At 39.3% G+C, this 19,749-nt stretch overlaps 1 protein-coding gene across 2 annotated transcripts in view; it reads left to right on the forward strand.

The window, feature by feature from the left end:
- Window positions 1–19,531, forward strand: part of LAMA1 (laminin subunit alpha 1) — a 109,975-nt gene extending 90,444 nt beyond the window's left edge. The window contains exons 48-63 of one of the 2 annotated variants that reach the window (XM_069779038.1): window positions 59–183; window positions 1,744–1,894; window positions 3,587–3,731; window positions 4,349–4,490; window positions 5,623–5,737; window positions 5,938–6,108; window positions 6,815–6,966; window positions 7,475–7,660; window positions 8,131–8,293; window positions 9,426–9,538; window positions 10,617–10,806; window positions 12,790–12,948; window positions 13,954–14,107; window positions 14,724–14,857; window positions 17,081–17,303; window positions 18,978–19,531. In XM_069779038.1, coding sequence (XP_069635139.1) covers window positions 59–183; window positions 1,744–1,894; window positions 3,587–3,731; window positions 4,349–4,490; window positions 5,623–5,737; window positions 5,938–6,108; window positions 6,815–6,966; window positions 7,475–7,660; window positions 8,131–8,293; window positions 9,426–9,538; window positions 10,617–10,806; window positions 12,790–12,948; window positions 13,954–14,107; window positions 14,724–14,857; window positions 17,081–17,303; window positions 18,978–19,138 — 2,484 coding nt within the window. In that variant the 3' untranslated portion in view covers window positions 19,139–19,531. Of the gene's footprint in view, window positions 1–58; window positions 184–1,743; window positions 1,895–3,586; window positions 3,732–4,348; window positions 4,491–5,622; window positions 5,738–5,937; window positions 6,113–6,814; window positions 6,967–7,474; window positions 7,661–8,130; window positions 8,294–9,425; window positions 9,539–10,616; window positions 10,807–12,789; window positions 12,949–13,953; window positions 14,108–14,723; window positions 14,858–17,080; window positions 17,304–18,977 lie in introns of those variants that run through there. The other variant, XR_011323964.1, reaches the window with a different exon arrangement.
- Window positions 19,532–19,749: the final 218 nt, after the last annotated feature.

Below are 19,749 nucleotides of genomic sequence, written 5' to 3' on the forward strand. Positions count from 1 at the left end.
CATAATTTTCAGAGTACTTAACATTAATTTTATTCATGAAGTATTTTTTGTCTTACAGAAATCACCTGCTGTTAAGGTGACCCATTTTAAAGGGTGCATGGGAGAGGCATCCCTGAATGGCAAATCTATTGGTCTTTGGAACTACATGGAAAGAGAGGGCAAGTGCAATGGCTGTTTTGGAAGGTATTTTGTCTCACTCTTTTTTGTAATAGATTCAGAGTAATTTACATCTGTAATATATATTTCTGTGCTAGCTAAAAATAATGAACTCAGACAAATTGTAGTGTTTCATTGATCATTAACTTACAGTTCTGAACGCACTAATCTGAATGTGCCAGTGGTGTCAAATGATTTCATTGTATGGAATTTTATCACTTATCACCTTTTCAGAGGAGTTCTATTGCTGTGGTCTATTTTGTGTATTGGAAGTAGGGACTGCCAGTGAATCAAACTATTTTGGAATGTTTGCTTTCCAGTAATTTCCAGCAAGACAAATTTATTCTTTCCTAGGATAAGAAACAGTGTAAAGCACTCCTATAAAAAAATCTATAGCAAAACTGTAGCCACTGAACTAACTTGCTACTGTTATTGTAATTGTTGTGAAAGGGGATTGCAGACCGTACTATTTTTATGCTTAAGGAATTGAAAAGAAATATGCTTGACTATATTGCCTTTTGCAGAATGTTTCCTGTAGAAACAGCAGAGGGTGCTGCTTGATTGTATGAGATTTTTTACAAGTATTATATTGCAGGGAAAGGGTCTAATAGAACACGACGTATTGTAAGTGCAATTATGCAAAGCATTTTGATAATGTCGTGGTTTAACCCCAGCCAGCAACTAAGCACCATGCAGCTGCTCACTCACTCCCCCCCCACCCAGCGGGATGGGGGAGAAAATCGGGAAAAGTAGTAAAACTCGTGGGTTGAGATAAGCAGTTTAATAGAACAGAAAAGAAGAAACTAATAATTATAATGATAACACTAATAAAATGACAACAGCAATAATAAAAGGATTGGAACGTACAAATGATGTGCAGTGCAATTGCTCACCACCCACCGATCGACACCCAGTTAGTCCCCGAGCGATGATCCACCTGTCCCCACTCCCCCCAGTTTGTACACTAGATGTGACGTCACATGGTATGGAAAACCCTGTTGGCCAGTTTGGGTCAGCTGCCCTGGCTGTGTCCTGTGCCAACTTCTTGTGCCCCTCCAGCTTTCTCCCTGGCTGGGCATGGGAAGCTGAAAAATCCTTGACTTAGTCTAAACACTACTTAGCAACAACTGAAAACATCAGCGTTATCAACATTCTTCTCATACTGAACTCAAAACATAGCACTGTACCAGCTACTAGGAAGACAATTAACTCTATCCCAGATGATACCAGGACAGATAAATAGAAAACATGTTTTAAATCAGAGGGTGTATGTTGTAACAATTATTTTTTCCTTAAGGAATCGATGGGGGGTTTTTTCATATATTAGGGAAGAACATTTTTTATCTTGTACACATCCTTCCCCATGGCTAAATCCTGTATTGTAAGATTCTATAATGAAAGTGGCCTTTGGCTGGAATCCTTCAGTTATTCATAACATCAAGATTCAAGTCTCTTTCCACACTTTCTAATCACACTGCCTGGGGGCTGCACCAACTGATATAACTTTTCTTGTATTTTATATAAAAATGACTGGAAAACCACAAATCTTCAGTTAACATTTTAAACTCTTGTTTTCTGCTTCCGTAGCCCGCAGGATGAGGACACTTCATTCCACTTTGATGGCAGTGGATACTCAGTTGTGGAGAAGGCACTTCGCTCAACTGTGACTCAGATAATAATATTTTTCAGTACCTTTTCACCTAATGGGCTGATTCTGTATCTTGCTTCAAATGGCACTGTAAGAAAATGGATCAGATTCTTAAGCTGTCAAAAACTGTGTTTAGATCACTTGATGGTTTCTTGCTTTCTTCTTTGTTACTTTTCAGCTTATGTATATTAAACCAAGTTATTATCTTTGTATAGATTATCACTTGTGATTAACATCATAAGCCGAAGGAGTAAAGACAGGAACCCTAGAGATAACTCCTTGGAGCAAATATTCACATATACTAAGGCCAAAATTAAGTAATGAAAACAATGCTTCATAATTTGTTTTAATTCTAGACTAAAATTAATGATTATTTAGGCAAGAAAAAGAAACAGTAGGGCAACAAACGAGTTCTGTTCATTTGGAGGAACCTTTGCAGAATGTAAAGTCTTTTGGAACTGAGCTTGCAGAAGGACAATATTGAATGGGCATATTGAATTAAATCCTTAAGATGAGAATTCAGTAAAATGAAATAAATTAAATAAAACTCCCTGCAACAGCAATATAACCTAGACCTAGCTCCAGACCTTCACTGTCGTGTCATGCAGTTTACCACATACTTAGCTGGTGGTTTTCTTTTCCTGAAGGAGGACAAAGCTTTGTTTAGACACAGATTGTTTCAGAGTCACTGCATTATTCTTTTGCTTTGTTATGTACTCACTGCCTGAATATATTGCACAATGATATCTGACTTAAGTTTTACAGTGCAGAGGGGGCACTTTTAATACAATTTAGAAAGTCTTTTTTACTGCGTGAAGAAGCACTTTGCTTCTTGCATAAAGAACATTGTAGTGTTTGATCATTATGCTAACAGTCAAATCAAATTACTCTTAACTTCATCCAAAAAAATCCAAATGTGACATTTGTTATTTAAACCTTACTCTGCTGAGTAATCAAGACTGATGATGCATTTAAGCAAGAATAACAACAAACCAAAAAGACATCCTTGTAAGGTACATGTAACTTAATTTTCCTAAACATAGCAAAGAACTGTCTTGGGCCTATGTCATGGTTTAACCCCAGCCAGCAACTAAGCACCACGCAGCCACTTGCTCACTCCCTCCCAACCCAGTGGGATGGGGGAGAGAATCGGGGAAAAAAAAACAAAAGAAGGTAAAACTCATGGGTTGAGATAGGAACAGTTTAATAGAACAGAAAGGAAGAAACTAACAATGACAACAATAACAATAATAAAATTGCAATAATAATAATAAAAGAATTGGAATATACAAAACAAGTGGTGCACAATGCAATTGCTCACCATTTGCTGACCAATGCCCAGTTAGCTCCTGAGCAGCAGCCCCCATCCAGCTTTCCCCCCAGTTTATATACTGTGATGTGACATGGTATGGAACATTCCTTTGGCCAGTTTGGGTCAGCTGTCCTGGCTATGTCCCCTCCCAACTTCTTGCACCCCTCCAGCCTTCCTGCTGGCTGGACATGAGAAGCTGAAAAATCCTTGACTTAGTCTAAACACTACTGAGCAACAACTGAAAACATCAGTGTTATCAACATTCTTCTCATACTAAATCCAAAACATAACACTATACCAGCTACTAGAAAGAAAATTAACTCTATCCCAGCTGAAACCAGGACAGCCTAACAAATAGTCTAGGTACAACAGTTACCAAACCTTTTTCACACAGTAGCCCAAACCTGCCAAGGATGCATCCTTTTGGAAGATTTTAATCTGTTGCTTGTTTGTTTGCTTTTTCCTCCTAGAGAGACTTCCTGTCCCTTGAGCTTGTTGATGGCAAAGTGAGACTGACTGTTGATCTAGGTTCAGGACCTCTTGCTCTTACAACAGAAAATCGTTATAACAATGGAACGTGGTATAAAATTTCCTTCAGTCGGAACAAGAAACAAGGTAGGCTGCAGACTGAAAAAAAACAGGTCTCTGCACATTTGCAAATAGAAATATCTAAGATAGCCACAGGGAACATCATTGCAACCAAATTTGGTCACTTCCAATGCCATTTCTTTAGCAGTCAAACCTATGTTACTTTGCTTTTAGAAGGACAGCAGTGTAAATCTTGTGCTCAGTTTGGCACATCTTATAAAGAGCAGGTAGTGCAGAAGCTGCTAGACAAAAACATATTAATAGTCTTTAAAGAGTGAAAGATCTTTGTCCAAGTCTGTGTATCAGGGATCATGTTTTCTGTTCTTCGTTTTAATAGCACCTACTACAACAGTATTTTGGGGCCCATGTTTGGGAAGTAATGCATTAGAAATAATATGTGTTAATAGCTATAACATATACATATTTTCCTATAGACTTCCCCAGGTTTGGTTTTGGCAGAGAGGAATGAATGATATTAACAGAATAGCTGGAAGTACAATAAATTACTCAGTCTAAAAATAAGAAGATTGTCCATACATGTTTGAGTCAATGAATACATTTTCCTTTATTAGACACAGGATTGCCAAAATGGAAGAATGTGTATTTGTTTCCTTCTCCAGATCTTTACTGTCTTTTCTTTGCAGGGATTTTGGCAGTCATGGATGCATATAACCTCAATTATAAAGAAACCAAGCAAGGAGAATCTCCTGGGGTTGCCTCAGACCTGAACCGCTCTGATAAGGACCCAATCTTCATTGGTGGGCTGCCAAGATCAAGGACTGTGAGGTAAACTGTCCTTTTGCTTTCCCCGCTTTGCTAAAAGAGTTGTAAGTAGATGAAAAGACTAACAAATTCTGCTATCTCCACCGAAATTAGTGAAAATCAGTGTAGTCTGAAGTCTTGTTTATGGCCAGGCCTTCAAACTCCTAGTATGGTGCTTTTCACTGGTAGGTTTGACACTGCAGTTCAGATCGCAGACAAGCTTCTGGTTTTCCCCTCCATGGGTGATTTCCACGACAGCAGCTGCCACAGTAGCCGCCTGCTCTTGGTGTCAGACTGCAGCAAGCATTCAGCACTGCTGCCTGGGACAATGTTCCTTTGATCTCTACCTGTGTAAGCCTTGTGTTTTCCAGCTGGTATTTATGCGCTTCAGGATAAAAGTTCTATTTCAGAACGTAATTCTTGTAATTCAGTTTTGAAACTTGGAACAGAGGAGAAACAGTTGTGAACAGAGCAACAAAAAACATTGCAAATATATATTTTATAGCATGTCTCTAGTTTATACTTTTTGTATTGCACATCCCTGCTGAACTTGTAAAGTCACATTTCTTCCAGTGGCTTCACTTTGAAACGATAAACATGGCAAAATAAAATCTAATTAAACTATCTGCATGCTGTTGACAATAAGGTAAATTCCAGGACAAAACTGATCTCTGCGCAGTTATTGCAGAGGTGCAGACTTGTTAATCTTAACTGGCATAGCAGCCTGTAAGGGATTATGGCAGGACAGCCTTAGATTTCTCTGAGTTAAATCTGGAACCAAATTAGGCATCCTCCAGACTTACGAAATGAAAAAGAATTGCTAGGTAGTAGAGAGCTACAGTTACCCTCTCTCACACAAGCCATTACATTTCAGCTGAAGATTCACCTCAAAGTTTTGGAAAATGACCTGGCCTGGCAACACAGCACTACACAATTGTGTGTTTCCATTTGGGGACAATGTTATCTGACTCTTTTTAAGATCAGAATTAATATCTGCTAAGAGTAAAAACCCAAATTACTGCTGTTTTCACTTTTACTGGGGTGACTGCATTCTTTAAAACAGATCTCTTTTTCTTATTGAAGAAAACTTAATCTTCTCTCCTAGGAGATTCCAAATACTACTCCTTGGAAAAAAACCCCTTGTTTTGTGTTTCAGGAAAGGTCTTAATAGTAGAATGTACATGGGATGTATCAAGAATCTAGAAATATCCCGTTCAACCTTTGACTTGCTTAGAAATTCATATGGAGTAAGAAAAGGCTGTGTATTGGAGGTAGGAGACTTTTAGGTTTTGTGACATGATCTTTATTGTTATTGAACAACGAATAGTAATGTTTGTGAAAGAATATAGTGAGTTAAAATGGGTTTATCTTGAAAAATTCTAAGATAATCTAATCTATACTTATTTTTTTTTTCTCACTGGGTGCTATGTAGGGGCAAACTCAGTAATTATTTCTATTCCTCATAAAATAGCCTATTCGTAGTGTGAACATCTTGAACAATGGATATATTGAGTTGGTACCTAAGTCCTTAAGCCCAGAATCGGAACTGATGGCAACTTTTGCTACAAAGAACAGCAATGGCATCATCCTTGCTGGACTCAGCAGGGGACTGGAAAAGCGACGACGTAGACAAGCACATTTGGCAAGTACTGAAAACAAAGATTTTTTTGGTTTTGTTTTTGCCATTTTTATTTTGTAATGTCAAGTCAGGTTTTTATGACTGTAACTTGCAAAGAATGAGAAAGTAAAATTTATTCAGCTTAGGAAGGCCCAAATACAGAGGCTAGGTGGGGAACAGAGGATATTCATTGTAGCAGAGGAGAAGTGAAGGATCAGTTAGCAGAGACCTGTTATGGTTACTAGGACCTTGAATGCTTTTGCAACAAGGAGGAAAACTGCACATGAAATGCACACAGTATATTACTTTCCACTTCTGTTAGAAGTAGTTACTGAAGGATTTGAGATGAACAGCTATCTTATATCTGGTGGACTGTTTTGGAGCTCCTGAAATCCAAGGACAAAGTCTTAGTAGGAATACCTGCCCCTTCTTATTTCCTTCCTCTAAGGGGAGGAGCAGCAGGTTGGTGCTGGTATAAAAAAAACCTCCTGCATATTAACCTGAATTTTTATCATGACCAGAGAAATTTCCAGCTTTCACATTTTCTGTTAGAAGGTTTTGCACTCTGAGAGGTACCAATACATGCCTAATAGTCTCTGAGTTTCATTAAAAATTTTGTTTACAAGGAAGTTGGAGGTAAATTTTTCCAAAGCTTATTCTGTTTAAACACTGAATGAGTGACAGGAAATTGAGTTATAGTTAAAAATTAATCTTCTGATTAAATCCACAGCCCTTCTTTTCCATCACGCTGATCGATGGTCATCTTGCAGTGCATGTTAATGCTGGAGACAGAGCAAGTACTAGAAAAGTAATTCTTCGGTCTGCTAATGCAACATACAGTGATGGACAAGAACACTCTGTCATCCTAATCAGGAATAAGAGGTATATGTGACTGCGAACAGTACTACCTGTTTAATTATTGTGTGCTGTTGTCAGTTCGCTGTGCTCTCTGAGGAACTGCCTTTGCTAGCTCATTAGGTGGAACAATCAGAGCTGTGTTTTTCTGCTGTTAATGGAGGTGTTCCAATTTACGTGGTAATTGTATACAGCATACAGCCACTGATGAGGTTGTAGTTAAAAGCTCTCAAAAGCATTAGACAGCCTGGGCCACTTGACTAAAGTATACTAAATAGTATTAGAAAAAATACAGCTATCAAAATCATTTGGAAAGATAGCTATCAATAGTTTAGAAAGATATTTGACAAAACTCTGCATGTTAAAAATTATCTAAAGAAGGTCTTCTAGTTTCCAGACATTGAAAGGATTATCAAACTGATGGAATCTTTATTTCTTAGAACAGGACATTGTTGAGGCTGAAAGGAATGCCTCTAATTTGAAAAGGAATGTCTAAGGCCCTTGTTGAATGTTTTCCCTACTTTATCTTTTTCAGGATCATAACGGTACAGGTGGATGAAAGTAACCCAGCAGAACTGAGACTTGGGTCATCAGCAGAAATGAGCCCCATGAATATTTCCAACTTCTACGCTGGTGGCATTCCAGCAGGAGAGGGCATCTTGGGGCTAAAAATAGCTGGTTCCTTTCATGGCTGTATCAGCAATCTTATTTTTAACAAGGAGTAAGTCAGAGGGGTAACTGCCCTGTTTTGGAAAACTGTGTATAGTAATTATTAATTGTAGTTAGTAATCTCTTTCATGACATTGTCCATTTGCCTGATTTTTAATATAACATAAGCGTGATGCTGATGATCAGGATATTATAACAGGCAGAAAATGGATATTACAAGCTACATTTCGAAATAGCACTAAAAATGTCTTTAATGTGTATAGAAATGCTGCACAAAATGCAACTTTTTCTACTATAGTTTCATCTGAATTCACAGACAGAATGGTTTTCCAAGGTTATTGTCTATTAATATTGTTACATGGACAGCTTATTTGCCACTTCTCAGTCTTTTTGTCCCAGCATGCCACTTCTTTCCCTTTCTCCTGTTACTAGTGAAAGACCCTGTAAAATACTCTCCTTGTGCTTGGGATATGTAGGGATTTGTGATTTCACCTCTTAAAATGTAGGGTTTTTAAAACACAGGCTTTTGTATTTCACCACTTCCATGAAGTATGAACATGTGGATATGGACAGCTGTTTTTTGTCAGAGAAGCCTAAACCAGCCATACAGCCAGAAGACATTGAGATTCAACCTGAACTTCAGGCTTTACCAGTTCCCCTGAGGCCTTTTACGGATACAAAAAAAGTACGTATTACAGCAAAGCACTGTTGCCTCTTCTAGGAAAGCATTCAACAGCAAGATGTATTTTAGCTTTGTGGTGAATTTTCAAAGTATGGACTGTGTATATTTGTTTCCTTTATGGCACGGCATGGTTCAATGAGTGTGGATTTGAAATTATTATTTCATATAGAAAAACGGTGATATAAACCTTTGCAGCAGCCTGTTGGCCTTTTGGAAGGGAAGTGTAGTTAGGTTTATCATTGTTCAGGCAGCACCACTAAAAAAGAAAAGAAAAAGCAGAGTGATAATCTCCCAGCAGAAAGACTTGACAGTAACTATTATCTTTTAGTGTATTCCTGCCAAAGTAGCTCTGTGCTGAGATTTGCATTAGCTGTGCAATTCAGCATTCACATTTTCCTGGTCACACACATGCAGTCTCTCCTCTGTGTCAAAGAGGAGGCACAAACCATTCCAGGGACACACAGTGTCTGAATGCAGCTTGCTTGGCACCTGTTTCCTCTCACACAGTCCCTGTTCCCAAGAGAGAAGGCAGCATTACTTCTCCCCTTCTGCAGCTGCACATCTTTATAATGAAGTGTTTCCAAAGCATCCTGAAATCATTTTTCTGTGGCAACAGCAAGCAGGATTTTATACATTTCATACAACTGTGGCTATAAAAAGAAATAAGCTGTCCTTCTTAGAGCTAAAGTATAGCTTTGGCTTATACTCTGTTATTCAGCTCTCCATCCTCCAAATCATAACAAAAATGTGTGTCCTCACTAAATAGGAAAATATTTCTACCAAGTCCATAAGATTTTCACACTGAAATTGTACTGTCTTCCAGCATTTGTAATCGAAAGGGCTATCAATTAAGACAAATGGTGAATGAATACTTCTCAAAACTACAAATATTTCTCAGTAGAAAAGACCAGTGCTGTCCATGACACATAGCTTAATCGTTAGAACTAGTTCATTTTGAGCCTAAAGATAGCTCAGAATGATTGGGAGTTTAGCTAATTGATGTTGCTGTACACTTTGTGGTTATCATGTGGCTCAGTTTTGCTCCTTACAAAGTTCTGCATAGGCACATTACCATTTAGCACTTGCTGGTCAGCACCTGACACTATTCTTCTTAATAAAGTCCTTTCATTAACAGGTAGTTTGTGCAAAAGATGAGCTACCTGATCATGTTCAAGGTGCCTATCAGTTTGGACTTGCCAAAGGCAGCCACTTGACACTGCTCTTCAATCAGTCTACTGTCAGGAAGAAGTGAGTATATCCTGAATCACACATGCACACAGTGTGTTATCTTGTATTGAGCTAAAAGAAGCACAGTGATGGTTTTCATGAATGATCACTGCATTACCAGCTTTGAACATGGCCCTCACTTCAGGTTTCTATGGGTTCCTCATGGAAGAAGGCATCACGATCACTGCAATGTAATCAATCTGTCTTTCCCAGGTTTGTGGTCATGAGTTTAACTCATGGTCAGAGTTTTGCATTTTTTTCCCCTCAGACTTAAGAGCCTCACTGTACCTTCTGTAAGTATTTTGATTTCACTTTTCTACATACAGAGCTCAGCTGGTCCCTGCTTCTTTGACTGATGCAGATAACATCTCACCCTCTCTTGGATTCTCTGCATGTCTGCTTCACTCCCCAGGTCACTGAAGGAGCTAAGACTACTGAGAAGAATCATTCTATTGAGACTTAACGTGTGATAGACTCTCTGCCACTCTTATTTATTTGAGAGGCTCCCAACAAAGTCCCCCAACACAGCCTGCAAGCCACTTGCATATGCTTCTTTCAACTTGGGAAGCCTCTGCAGTCATTGAGAAAAGAGCCTTTTTTGCTTCTAGCCCTTCTGTTGTAACTATTGAACATAAGGACATCGCTGCTGTGTAGTCTGAACCTAGTGTCTCCATAATAAATGGTTCAATTAGCTCCTCTACCTTTTAAGCCTCCCGCTGTTCTCAGTCTGCCCATTATATCCTAGCAAGCCTGGCTAATAGTAATGGATACCATCACATTATCCTGGAATTCATTCCTTTCTTGGGGCAATAGGCAAGACTGCAGTTGCAAACAGATGAGCCTGTCCCTCTTAAAGCCCGGTTTGCTCCATGACAAGCACTTTTTCTGTCTCTGACCGGTACAGCACAGACTTCTATTATGAAATACATTATAGGTCATGCTTTCTTAAAATCAATGCAAATTCTACTTTTCTGGCCTTTGTAATAATAAATTTCATTTAATAATAATAAATTGGTTGAGGCTGTTCTCTGCCTCCAGAAAAGATTTTTATCAATGCAGAAGAAATGTCGTTCAGTAACACTGAATTTTTATTGTCTAGACTTTCTGTCCAGCTGAATCTCAGAACCTTTGCCTCCAGTGGCCTGATTTACTACACGGCTCACCAGAACCAGGTTGATTATGCAGCCCTACAGCTTCATGGGGGACAGCTCTATTTCTCCTTTGATCTAGGCAAAGGAAAAACAGTAGCTTTTCACCCTGCTGTTATCAGTGATGGAAAATGGCATACGGTAGGTAGTTGCCAATCTTGTACTCCATTTTCTCTTCCCTGGAGTTACTGGGGTGGTTTTTCCCTGCCTTTACTGTACACTTTCTGTGTTGCAAATGCAAACAAGTTTTAACCCAATCATAAAACCATTCAGATAATTTGAGTAATTATTTCCGTTTAAATTCTCATTAATTATGCATCAATTCCAGCATCCAACTACTGTCAAGTATCTCAGATTATTTAGAAATAAAATAGTTTGCCAACTATGTAATAATGGTCACTTTCATCAGAGAAGAACGCAACAGAGAGGTCTAGAAACTGACTTTTTCCACAGAGAGCTTTCCATGCGCTATGTCACCAAAGATCTGCAACTGAGTGTGTGACAGGGTGAAAGAGATTTGTGGGTGCACAGTTTCTCCTTTCTCCCACTTACTGCTTAATACGTGTCATACATATATTACCATAATCCATGTCAGCAGCTAGTGCTAATAGGGAGGCATTCCCTTTCCTTGGTTGATGCAACATGAGAAAGGTAGACAACTGGAATGAAAGGCTGGAGGAGGAGGACTTGGCATAAGGAGAGTTTGAGGAGAAATTATGGCTACAGCTTTCAGGTGTCCTGTAGCATTCAGGGCCTTCTGTACAAAGACTTTGTCAGCCTCTATTTGCCCAGTTCCTCTAGGCAACCTACCTGCTACTGGCTCTGCCTTGCTTTCCTTGTGAGAAATGACTGTGATGTCTGCATGAGTTTTAAAAGCAATTCTGACCACGTTAGTTTTTCTTAAGGCAGGTGAGGATGACAGTATTCATCCTGCTAAGCTTCCTTTCCCTTGTCCATATGTGATGCCTTTATTCCAGGAAGTGGCTTCTGTGGGACTAAGTGATTGATGACACAAAGCTGCCACCTCTCCTAGGTGCCTTGGGAATCAGCAGAGTGTTATTTTTGCTTTTCATATATAATCAGCTGAAGAAAAAACTAAATTAAAAAAAAAAGCAAATGTGAACTTCTGTCAGAGACATCACAGTTAAGCTCTCCTGCCTACCCTGAAAGGAAGAACACTCCAGGATTTATAGCTGCCTGTTTAAAATTAAATATACTGATGTAAAACTCATACTCACACTATCCACTTTTTAAGAGGTGAACAGATTCCATATGAGAGCTGATATACCTTTACTACCCAGGACATAAAATCATGAGCTTGAACCTTTTTTTGGAGATTAAGGCTGTCACACCACTTCACAGCTGGGGGGTGATTATTGCAGTAGCTCTACAATCAATTTAAGCTAATGCATTGCTGCTGAAAGAAGCACTTCTTCCCATGCTCTGCCATCTGCTCATATCACCCTGCTGTACCACTTTGTCACTTTAGCAACCCAAATGTTCATGAAACCTCATGTTGAACCTGGTCAGGATTCTGAGTGGGGCTAAAAGTAACCAAGAAAGAATAAATGGCTAGCTGACTTCAAGTAAAGACCCTCAGCTGCATGTGACTAATTTCTTTAGTACAAGGAAGGCATAGGGACATGAATGAACAAGATGGAGAGAACTGGAAGGCTTTTTGGTCATAGCAAATTCAGCACTGCCCATCATAAAATTACAGTGTAGGAGTGTGCTCTTCAGAAAGCTAAGATGGCTCAGCTGGTAGGCAGCACAATAATTGAAGAAGACCAGCACAGTACTCCCCTCTTCAAACTCAGTGTTGTACTCATATCCTAAGACAATAAACTAGTGGTTTTAAATAATGATTGTTAAGACACTGAAAAACTTATACAGGACAACATGCAATCATTGTGAGCCCTTGGGGAGGCAAGGAAGCAGTTTAGCTGCTCAGTTGCGTTCTGAAATGGCCTTAGCCTCACAATGAATTTCAAGAGGATGCCTCAGTACAGTATGTCAAAGCAATGTAAACACTAAAAATTTGTCTTGCTTATTTCTATGGCAAATGATGACTAGATAACTGATTCAGCTTACTGATTCATGTTTGCATGCTCTCATTATTTCCAGATAAAGACAGAATATGTTAAAAGAAAAGGTATAATCATTGTGGACGGACAGGAATTGGTAGCAGTCAGTGCTCTGGGAGATGGCAGTTCTTTGGATGTGGAGGGGAAGCTCTACGTGGGAGGACTCCCCTTAGACTATGTGCCGAAGAATCTTGGGAATGTAAGAAGGCTGGGGTGGTGGAGCGTCTCTGACATTTTGCAATACTAGAATGAGTATACTGCATCAAACCAATCTAATTCAGTATCCTGTCTCTGACAGGGGCAAAAAAGAAGTACTTAGGGAAGGAAACAACAAAGAAAGTAATGACCCTTTACCAGATAAATCTTGCCAGCTTTCTATGGCTTAGCAACTCTAGCTACAGCTTGTATTCTTGTGTTTTAGCCCTTAATAGATTTTTTCCTTCTATCAATCTCTGTTAAAAATAGGTAATGAATATAAATTTCTGTGTTTCATAGTATATGATAAAAATATGACCTAGAATCTCAGGCATTTTGGCACCGAAGTACTATTGCATTCAAATAGGAATTAGGTGCTTTAAATATCTCTGAAAGGCTAGCTTTAGCTGTCTGAAATTAAAACATACTTTTTACACATACTTTTAGAGGGCAGGTTTTTGTTGCCTTCCTCCTTGTGCAGCCCATTATCTCAGGGAGGATTCTGGTGCTGATAACAATGTTTCTCAATTCCTGGGCATGCTTTCTTCACCCATGCTTTTTAATTGGATAATGGGGCTTAAAAATATTTTAATACTTTGAATCTGCAATTGCTGGAAATAGTAATAGTGAGTAATCTTTTTGCTGGATAGAAATCTGGTAATCTATACTTCCAAAATGTCTTACAAAATCTTGATTTACTTGTTAATTTGCTGAAGCATGTTTGGAATGTCCTTAATTGTTGGGGGTATCCCTGTTTACATTCAGGCAAATACAATTCTTTCTTTATGCTAGAGAGTGAATACTGTGTTTCTAAACAATATTTATTTTGACTCCAAGACATTATGTACATTTGTAACCTTGTATATGTAATAAATAGAAATGTAATTACGTAAATATTTTAGATCCTGCTGTGTTTTGTTCAGAGAATTTTTTATTTACAAGTCAATTACTAAAAGAGCATGGCAGCAGTTTGTATTACATGTTAACTCTTATATTTCAATGTGCTTAGGTGACTCACAGTATTCCTGCCTGCATTGGTAGCATGACAATTAACAGCAAGCAACTGGACAACGAGAGACCTGTCTCCATCTTTGCTGTGAATAAATGCTATGTAACTGTGCAGGAAGGTACTTTCTTTGATGGGAGTGGCTTTGCTGCTCTTGGTAAGTGTCATTAAATGAAAGCAGTACCGTACTGAATTAATGTTAATGAAAACATACTCTTTTTAGGTCTTGCTGGAACTCTGTGTAATTAATTGACTCCTCGCACAAAGAGTGCATGCCCTGCATATGTATTTCTGAGTTCCTTTACTACGTACATCCAAAAGTGGCCATTTCTGCAAAGGGCTATCTTCCACAAATTAAGGAGCTAGTGACTCTAGTAGTGGGAAAGAAATGAACTACCTCTTTCTTCAAGCTAAGAGTATCCATGTTCATGATGTTAAGTTAAGGTCTATTAAAGGGTATGGAGACAAAAGACGTAGGGTGCTTGTGAAGTAACATGAAGGATTACATTAGTATGTGCTCTTTACAGTTTCTTACAAATAAGATAGAATGTATTAAATCTAAATTAATGAAAGAAAAATTATTTGGGCATTTGCCTTTTCTAGTATAAAATGTGAATTATGACTTTGGAAAACTTACTTTTCAGAGGTTCTGCAAGGTCCTATCCTGGCAGAGTAATTAACAAGCTTTTTAGGCCTTCTAATGACAATGTATGTGTTCTACTTTGTACTGTGGGTTACAAGTCTTTTATTAGAAGCTTATAACTTCTTTGCAGTCAGAGAAGGTTACAAAGTCCGATCCGATCTGAACATCACACTGGAGTTTCGTACAACAGCGACGCATGGTGTTCTCCTCGGGGTCAGCAGTGCTAAGGTTGATGCCATTGGACTGGAGATTGTAAATGGCAAGGTAGGCTGCCCTGTGCTGTCACACGCATTTCATGAGGCTTGCTTAAAACTAGGAGGCTAGAACTGTTGGGTAGCACTAAATAGACACCAGTGAAATGGGATGGAGGCAAGATGTCTGAACTAAATCCTCACAGAACTAGTATGGGACAGACTTTCAGTCTCAAGATTTCTCATCATCATACAATAAAATGTGAGATTAGCAGAAGTCACTGGAACTTTTTGCCTTCTTAATTAGTGTTATTTATGTTAGTCTGCAGCCACTGTGACCTCCTGTACAACATACCTTGTATGTTAGACCAAATATATATCTTTCTTGTAGCTTAATACTTGTTCTGTTATAGAGCTACACTTGTCCTTGATAAACATATTATTGCCTGTACAAAGCACCCTGTTTTGTAATCTCTTCTTCAATATCCTGGTGGGTTGACCCTGGCTGGATGCCAGGTGCACACGAAAGCTGCTCTATCACTGCCCCCCTCAGCTGGACAGGGGAGAGAAAATGTAATGAAAGGCTCATGAGTCAAGATAAGGACAGGGAGAGATCGATCAACCAATTACCACCACGGGCAAAACAGACTCAACTTGGGGAAAATTAATTTATTACCAATCAACCAAAGCAGGGTAATAAGAAATAAAACCAAATCTTAAAACACCTTCCCCCCACCTGTCCCTTCTTCCTGGGCTTAAATTTACTCCCAATTTCCTCTACCTTCTCCCTGCCAGCAGTGCAGGGGGACAGGGAGTGGGAGTTGTGGTCAGTTCATCACATGCTGTCTCTGCCACTCCTTCCTCCTCAGGGGCAGGACTCCTCACTCTTCCCCTGCTCCGGCATTGGGTCCCTCCCATGGGAGACAGTTCTCCATGAACTTCTCCAGTGTGGGTCCTTCCCACGGGCTGCAGTTCTTCACGAACTGCTCCAGTGTGGGCTCCTTCCATGGGGTGCTGTCCTTCAGGCACAGACTGCTCCAGTGTGGGTCCCCCATGGGGTCACAAGTCCTGCCAGAAAACCTTCTCCAGTGTGGGCTCCTCTCTCCGTGGGTCCACAGGTCCTGCCAGGAGCCTGCTCCAGTGCGGACTTTCCCATGGAGTCATGGCCATCTTTGGGGGCATCCACCTGCTCCGGCGTGAGGTCCTCCATGGGCTGTAGGTGGATATCTGCTCCACCGTGGACCTCCATGGGCTGCAGGGGGACAGCCTGCCTCACCATGGTCTTCATCACGGGCTACAGGGGAATCTCTGCTCCGGTGCCTGGAGCACCTCCTCCTCCTTCACTGACCTGGGTGTCTGCAGGGTTGTTTCTCTCACATATTCTTACTCCTCTCTCTGGCTGCAGTTTCTGTTCCACAGCAACTTTTTTTTCCCTTCTTAAATCTATTATCCCAGAGGTGTCGCTGATGGGCTTGCCCTTGGCCAGCGGCTGGTCCATCTTGGAGCCGGCTGGCTTTGGCTCTGTTGGACATAGGGGAAGCTTCTAGCAGCTTCTCACAGAAGCCACTCCTGTAGCCACCCCCACCCCCCCCCCCCCCCAAAACCTTGCCACACAAACACAATACAAATATTCATGAGCAATTAAATCACTCTCTACTTCTACTGGCAGTTTTGCTCCGTAAACCTTTTAACAATCAATACATAGTTCTCCACTCATCTCGTGCACAAAAAATATATACTTGATTGCTCTTAAGTATTTGCTTTTCTCAGAAATAGCTCATTTTTTTATTCAAAACTTCCTAGCTAGAGACAGTGTTAGATGTCACTGTTTCTGAGAGACATAACTTTCTCAGTTAATATTTACATATTAATCCTCACCACAGAGTTGAGGAAATGTCTATTGCTTTGAAAAATAAATACGTGAAATAAATCAATACATGTGTTGGCAATGGCAAGTGCTTTCAGTCCATTCTCTTTCTCTTCAGTGGATCTTCTTTCAGGTCTGAAGTCTCACCTTCTGTGAGAAAATTACTTGATTTATATTTGTTAAAAGCATTGAAATCCTAAGTGAAGTATACCAAGCTATGGATGCATGGATGGATCCAAGTCTTTCAGATTTTAAAGATACTTCAATAAGGACACACTCTATCTATCAAAGTAAAAATTAGCTTTGCGTAATTACCGAACATTTATTAAAACGGAAATCTCTGCACCAGCATGATTGTGCTTTTATCTAGGCAAATAAGTTCATGTATTCTTACTTTATATCTTTATTGGCATCTGGCTGTTTATACAGGTTTTATTCCATGTCAACAATGGAGCTGGCAGAATAACAGCTACATATGAACCAAGAGGCACAAATAGTTTGTGTGATGGAAAATGGCACAAGCTTCAAGCAAACAAAAGCAAAAATAGTATTGTGCTGATAGTTGATGGGAATTTGGTTCAAACTGATAATCCTTACATCCAGTCAACATCTGCAGATACAAACAATCCCATTTATGTTGGAGGCTATCCCGGTAGGTACAATAATATTTCTTTTCCCTTCTTTCCCTCCTGCCTTTACTTTTTCTCATAAGAATTAGTCTTAACACATGCGCCCTCCTTCCCTCTCCCTTCTCCCCTGACCTCTCTCTCTGATTCATGAAGTTCATGTTTGTGTTATAAATCATAGTTACCATTTTCCACAGTTGCTGAGATCACAACATATTAATATTTGTGTATACTGTCTTTGTGAAGGACTGCATTTAGCTGTTGAGTGTGTTGGTAAGATCAACTGAACTCGTATCACTTTCCTACACAAATCCCTAGTTTCTGTGAAGGATTTCCTCCACGTGGTTTGTCTTTTGCTGTCTCTCTCTGACTTCAGTGTCCGTACCTGTGTATGTTAAGGTGTCGTTCTTTTGCAGTCAATTTGATATTAAGGCTTTCCTTCACATTCATCTGAGTAAGGTTTCTATAGTGCTTTTCCCTGCTTTATTTTTGCTAATGTTCCATATCAGGGGCTGTGCAGGCAGAAGTCAAGCTGCTGCAGATGAACATGTATTTCCCTTGTTCTGTGCAAATTCCCTTCTGAAGTAACTGTATCAATCGTACTACGATGATAATATTAAAAGATAGTAACACAAAAAATATGTAATTGAATTAATTTTCAATTAAGTTGTGCAACTAATTAGTTGATAGTTTGAGTCAAGACTGTATTCATTAAGAAGATTGAATTTTGATCATCATGAGTTTGGCCTTTTTGCAGGCATACCTTTCAATGAACACAACAGTACTGAGAGTGAGTAGGCTTCGTATGGTTTTGAATATCTTATGCTTTTAAACATAGCATAAAATGCCCATATCCATTTGTCTCTGAAACAGCTGTTACAGTTTATCAGTTCAGATGTTTCCATTTGTGTGAAAACAGAGTGGTCATGTCTGAAGGGCCCACTCAGCTTTTAAATATTTGGAAAGCTTTAGGGATAATAGCTTGAAACGTTACAGAGCCTTCTGTTGGACAAGGTTTTAGTGCTTTATGAAAAATGAATTAATGCTAATTAACCAGATCTTGATTACTATTTGGTCTTCCTCGAATACCAAAGCAGCATTATCAGCATCTTGTGAACCCCTCTTTTTTTTCTTTCTTTTTTTTTTTTTTTTAAATAGGGTAATGTGATACTAAATTGTTCTTTGTGCTCCATCTGTAAAGATTAGGGTTCATAGAGAACAGAGAAATTCTTCAGTTTAGTTGAGTACTGCAAAGGTGGAATGAACTGTTTCACAGGTGGTATGGAAAAAGAGCTGGACTCTCTACCAACCTCATGGTTTGGTTTGCCAATGGAGTCCATGACTTACAGCTCAGCTCTTGCTTCATATTCTGCCAGTTCAATTTTAACTTGGAAGACACCTATGTAGAGTGGCTTTCCCCTTCTTTTCCCCTCTCTTTATCTCACATTGTCCCCTGGGGCAAACTATTTCTGCAAACTGCACAACTTGTCTCAGTGCATGGTTTATGCTTGAAGGCAGCAGTGACTGTCCATGGTGGGATGTCTCAGATCATCCAAACATGAAAGGAACTTGGTGCTCCTTTGGTGTTGGTTTTATCACTTGTTTGGGAGGGAGGGGAAGCAGTTGAATAATAACCTGGATCTTTGTATTGTTTCAGTTCACTGGAAATAGATTCTACATATTTCACATTTGTTTTTCAGCTGATGTGAAGCAAAACTGCCTCACAAGCAAGAGCTCATTCCGTGGCTGTTTGAGGAACCTTGTGTTGACCAAGGGCCAACAGGCAGACTTGTTTGACTTCAGCAGAGCTTTTGACCTGCGTGGAGTCTTTCCTCATTCCTGCCCTGGGGCTGAGCACTGAACTGCAGCAAAGCCTGTCTGGACTGAGAGGGGTTTTTTTGTTGATCTGTTATTTTTCATTCTCATTTTGTAATGAAAAGAAGAATTGGTAAGAGTCTGCATCTCCTTGATTTTCTGGTTGTTTTCCAACTCAGGTCATTTATTTTATTTTTTTTTTTTTTTAGGCAGAAGCTCTACGTCTGCATTTTAACTAAATGGTTTTAAGCAACAAATACCTCTGCTACAATGTTAATGGCATTAATTGGGTATTTTTCTTTTGGGAATTTTTATTAATCAGTTTACAGTATGTTTTCTTTTGATTACTTGACAGTATTTCATTTTATTGTGTGTTGGTCATTTTATAAAAAGGTAATAATTTTGGACCACATAATAAAACTACAATAAACTGTGCATTTCATGTAGTTCAGTTGTCCATATGTTTCAGTTAGAAAAGGCTAAGAAGTGAAAAGTATAAGTGGATAGAGTCCAGCAGAGGGAGCAGGAGACTAAAGGCATAATTTTGAAGGTCTCAGATTCAGAGTCTAATGAATAGAATTTTCTTATTTATACTTTGTATGGTAGCTCCAATCCCTTTTCCTTCTGCCATAATATCCAGTGCTTCTGACCCCCATT

Source organism: Haliaeetus albicilla, chromosome 3, assembly GCF_947461875.1.
Source record: "Haliaeetus albicilla chromosome 3, bHalAlb1.1, whole genome shotgun sequence".
Lineage (NCBI taxonomy): Eukaryota > Metazoa > Chordata > Aves > Accipitriformes > Accipitridae > Haliaeetus > Haliaeetus albicilla.